General features: G+C 39.4%; 1 protein-coding gene across 1 annotated transcript; it reads right to left on the bottom strand.

Moving 5' to 3' along the window:
- Window positions 1–2,286: 2,286 nt before the first annotated feature.
- Window positions 2,287–3,524, bottom strand: LOC120700917. The gene is made up of 3 exons (XM_039985114.1): window positions 2,981–3,524; window positions 2,775–2,893; window positions 2,287–2,676 (listed from the first exon to the last, which is right to left on the bottom strand). The coding sequence occupies exons 1-3, from the start codon at window positions 3,522–3,524 to the stop codon at window positions 2,287–2,289; spliced, it is 1,053 nt and encodes a 350-aa protein (XP_039841048.1).
- Window positions 3,525–4,001: the final 477 nt, after the last annotated feature.

The following is a 4,001-nucleotide window of genomic DNA, read 5'->3' as shown; positions in this document are numbered from 1 at the left end:
ACCCGATGTATCAAATATTTTCCAGTGTTGTCATATTTACCAAGAGCATGATATGTATGTCTAGAGCACCATGGCAACTCAGCATGTTCAAAAAGTTGCTTCTCCAAATCACTAAGATTACACAAAACATCAAATTCAATGTAACCCAATGTTTTTAATGAAGATAACAATTTCAGCTCATCAACATCACCAGCAATGTGAAGAAAATGTCTATTTTCAGCACAAGTATTCGATTTCGATAAACATATAGCATGATCATTCATCATCGGTGGCATGGGTATATCATCATTCCAATCATCTTTATCACAAAGAACATCAAACAAATTATTTTGTGACAAAGGAAAATGAAGCGAAAGTTCCACATATATTTGCTCTATCATAGCATGGGTGGTGGAAAAATTTAGCACGTCAAGAGAACTCTCACCTTCTATGAGTATAGCATTACTGTTGCTCTCTTGTGGAGCAGCTATATTAGATGATGGTTCTGAATTTTCACATGAGGTTGGGAGCACCTCACATTCTATCAAGTCATCCTCGCTCTTTTGTAAATGGTCCTGCAAAAGGTTAGGCATAGTAGGAGGAATAACAAGAGAATTATCTAATTGATGCACCTCATCATAAGAGTTAACTATTTGAGATGGACTAGCAAAAGTTTCTCTCATAAGAATTTTCATATCATTTGAAGTTTGAGGTTTATCTAATGAACTTAAGCTCTCCCACCAAGTTTAAGCAGAAAGTTGCAAAACACTGGCTGCATTTTTCACCTTCCTCCTTGAACACATAAAACGATTAGCTAATATGTTGTCAATTGCAATTTCCCACTCAATGTACTCATCAGCACCGATGCCATCATAAGTTGATGGATATGAAGAACCTGTCATTGTTACAAGCTAAGATAGCAAAGGACAACACAAAAGTATTATCCCTATCAACTAGTAACTACTAGGACGGAAAGGTGGGAAAGTGGATTGCAATATCTCAAGCGGCTTATCACCGTCTTGCAAGTGTTCTTACCAAAGCCAATAGGATGGTACAATCTGTTGTCAAGCTTGAGTGTAACAGTTGCAAGATGAACCTATGCTGACAGAAGTATTTGTGGAGCTTTAGGTAGGCACAATATGGTAGCAAGGAATATAAAAATTTTAATTTAGAATTGCAAAACTGAAAAGTAGTCCCAAGATAGTCTATGTCGCAGGCCTAAAATGTCTTGGATCTAGTTCAAACGAGCAACGAATGCAACTTGCACAAGGACTCAAAGGATGCAAGCTATTCTGAATTTTTTTTTTCAATCTTCTGTTCTTTTTTCTCTTTCTTTCTAGGTGCGGATATTTTTCTCTTTTTTTCTTTGCACCTCTTTGCCTTTTACTTTTTTTTTGGTATTGCTGCAAGACACAAAATTGGAGCTGAAAATATGTCTACTTTTGCAAAGACCCTTGTTTCTTTTTCTCCTCGCACCAAAAACACTAACCTATAAAATCAAAGTGCACCTCACCTCTTGCTACTTGCGCAAGAGCTGGACAACAAGAGATATATAGATGAAATCTAAATTGCAGTGCACGATGACAAGCACATACCCAAACAGACCACAAACAAGACCTAGACCCAACGAACACAATGACACAACGAGGGACTAAAATTTAGGAAAGCAACTGAGCTTTGATACCACTTGATGAGGACTAGGCCCGATCTTCTGAGAGCCAAGTTCGGCTTGGCACTAATCGGATTCTAGGCGGTGACCCACTGCCTAGCGCCTAGGCGGGATTAATCGCGCCTAGGCGGTCCTAGGCGTTTTTCTAGGCGTTTTGCCAATTTAGGCAAAACTAATATATATTATGTATACATAGAAAAAAATTCTGATTATATAGGACTATAGCTATAGGTTACAGTAAATAAAAAAAGAGGGTCACTTACCTGATTCCTTGGTGGCTTAGTCTTGCATGTTCCTAGCTCCTACAAACACACATTTGAATGATTTCAGCAAGCAGTTCATAAAAAAAATAGAAAGCAGTAAGTTGTCACTTATCTGAATTAGTTCAGCCACCTCCCATCCACGAGGCATGAGCAGACCATATCAGCAGCTAGTAATTGCAAATTTTAAAGCACAAACAAGTGGATAGGATAGCAATACAAGTGCACGACACAATTTCTAAATAAAGGACATCACAAGCATAGCACATAGTTCTTAGTTCTCACCCAAGTTTCTCACATCACAAGTCACAAGCATAAATAAACAATATAGCACAAGCACAAAAGAAGACACATAGTCACACAACTGCAGCCTGCAGTTCAATAGGACTCATAAATGTCATCCTCTTCTTCATCATATTCTTCTTCTTCGGACTCAAACTCTTCTCCTTCATAGAGCTCCCTTAGTCTTGCACTTCTACGCCGCTGAAGCTGTTCTTCTGCTCCTGCTGCCTCTCCAATAATAGACCAAGGTATCCCTGTACCTTCTATCTCATCCTCGTCTTCATCTCTAAAGACAACTAATGCACAATCATCTCCATCCTCTTGGAGAAAACCTTGAGCTTCAGTTGTATCACTAGACAACAGAACATCAGTGATTTTCTTTGACTTGATCTTTTCTCTCTTATTCATCAGCCTATTGTTGAATTGAATATAGAACAACTTGTTGAGGCGTATTGTAGTAAGCCTATTTCTCTTCTTAGTGTGTATCTATAAATTAAAAACAAGAGCATTTTCAGTTCTGCAATTTAATCATAATGCTGCTGAAATGTTCATAATAGAATAATAGATAGGTAGTAGGTACTAGCCCCTTCAAACCCACTCCAATTTCTTTCAGAACCAGAAGAGCTTGATGTCAAAGATAAGATCCTTGTAGCCATGTTTTGTAAAGCTGGTGTTTTAGTTCCATACAGCCGCCACCATGATGCTGAAATAAAAGAAAAACACCTCTATTAGTTTTAAAACAGCAAACAACCATGTTAGAAAACTGCAAACTGCCAATAATAACAAGTACCTCTACCTGGGTTGTAATCAAAGTTTTGAAAAGTCCTTGCAAGCTTCTTGTTAAATGGCCCTTCTCTACTCTGAAACTTTTTCAGTTCAATGTTGGTAGCCTGCTCTTGCTTGTCCTCATCATGATAATAAAATTGCTCAACACAAGCTACAAATGCTTTTGTTATTTTGGGCTCATCAAAGATTGATGGCTTACTATAGCTATAGTGTGGATTCAGCAAATAAGCTGTCAAATGCAATGGAGAATCAAGTCTTCCATCCATCTTCTTCTGAATAACAGCCATAACATCCTTGAATCGAGTCTCAACATTGCCAAAGGCCTCTTTGATCTCTCTCTTTGCCTTTAGTAGTTCTCCATAAACGAAACCCATGGATGGCTTGACATCCCCATCAACCAAACGGAGGACTTTGACCAATGGCTCAAAAACAGCCAATGTTAGCTTCACATCCTTCCAAAATGTTGGACTCAATATAGTTGCTGTGGCCTCTTTTCCTTCCTTTGATTTCACATCCTTTAATGAGCCCCACCTACTATGAACCACCATCTTCCTTAACTGGTCCTTCTTCTCTTGGATACTGTTCAAAGTGAGAAAGTATGAAGCAAATCTAGTCACTCTTGGCCTCACTAACTCTATTCCCTCTGTGAAGTATCTCAAGCACTCCAATGTTCTTGTGTGGCCATACACAAATATGGTATATGCCTTGGCTTGGTCAATCACTTTCTTGAACCGGCGCCTCCTCTTATTGTTGTTCGGCTTGCTCCTCCGACGCCTGGGACTCGGCCTGCTCGTCATGATGGGTGACGCTCAGTGCGGGAGTGGATGAGTGGTGCGAGCTCGATCGACTTGAACTCGACTCGGTCACCATCTTGAATGCGCTCATTAACTTCCTTCCAACATTCCTCATACCTGAAATCACAAAACACAAACACAACCAAAACTCGGAAGGATTACGTGAGAGTTAGCCAAAAAAATCAAAGTTAGCCTTCTGAGAGTTAATAGTCCTTGTGGGGCATGGTTGCC

The sequence above is a fragment of the Panicum virgatum genome, chromosome 3K (genome assembly GCF_016808335.1).
Source record: "Panicum virgatum strain AP13 chromosome 3K, P.virgatum_v5, whole genome shotgun sequence".
NCBI classification, from domain to species: domain Eukaryota; kingdom Viridiplantae; phylum Streptophyta; class Magnoliopsida; order Poales; family Poaceae; genus Panicum; species Panicum virgatum.
This window is presented reverse-complemented; position numbering and strand designations above follow the sequence as displayed.

Coding starts and splice junctions, on each gene's coding strand:
- LOC120700917 (XM_039985114.1), bottom strand. CDS start 3,524: ATGGTGGTTCATAGTAGGTGGGGCTCATTAAAGGATGTGAAATCAAAG. Junction 2,894..2,980: donor TGATTACAACCCAGGTAGAG/GTACTTGTTATT, acceptor CTTTTATTTCAG/CATCATGGTGGCGGCTGTAT. Junction 2,677..2,774: donor ATTGGAGTGGGTTTGAAGGG/GCTAGTACCTAC, acceptor TTTAATTTATAG/ATACACACTAAGAAGAGAAA.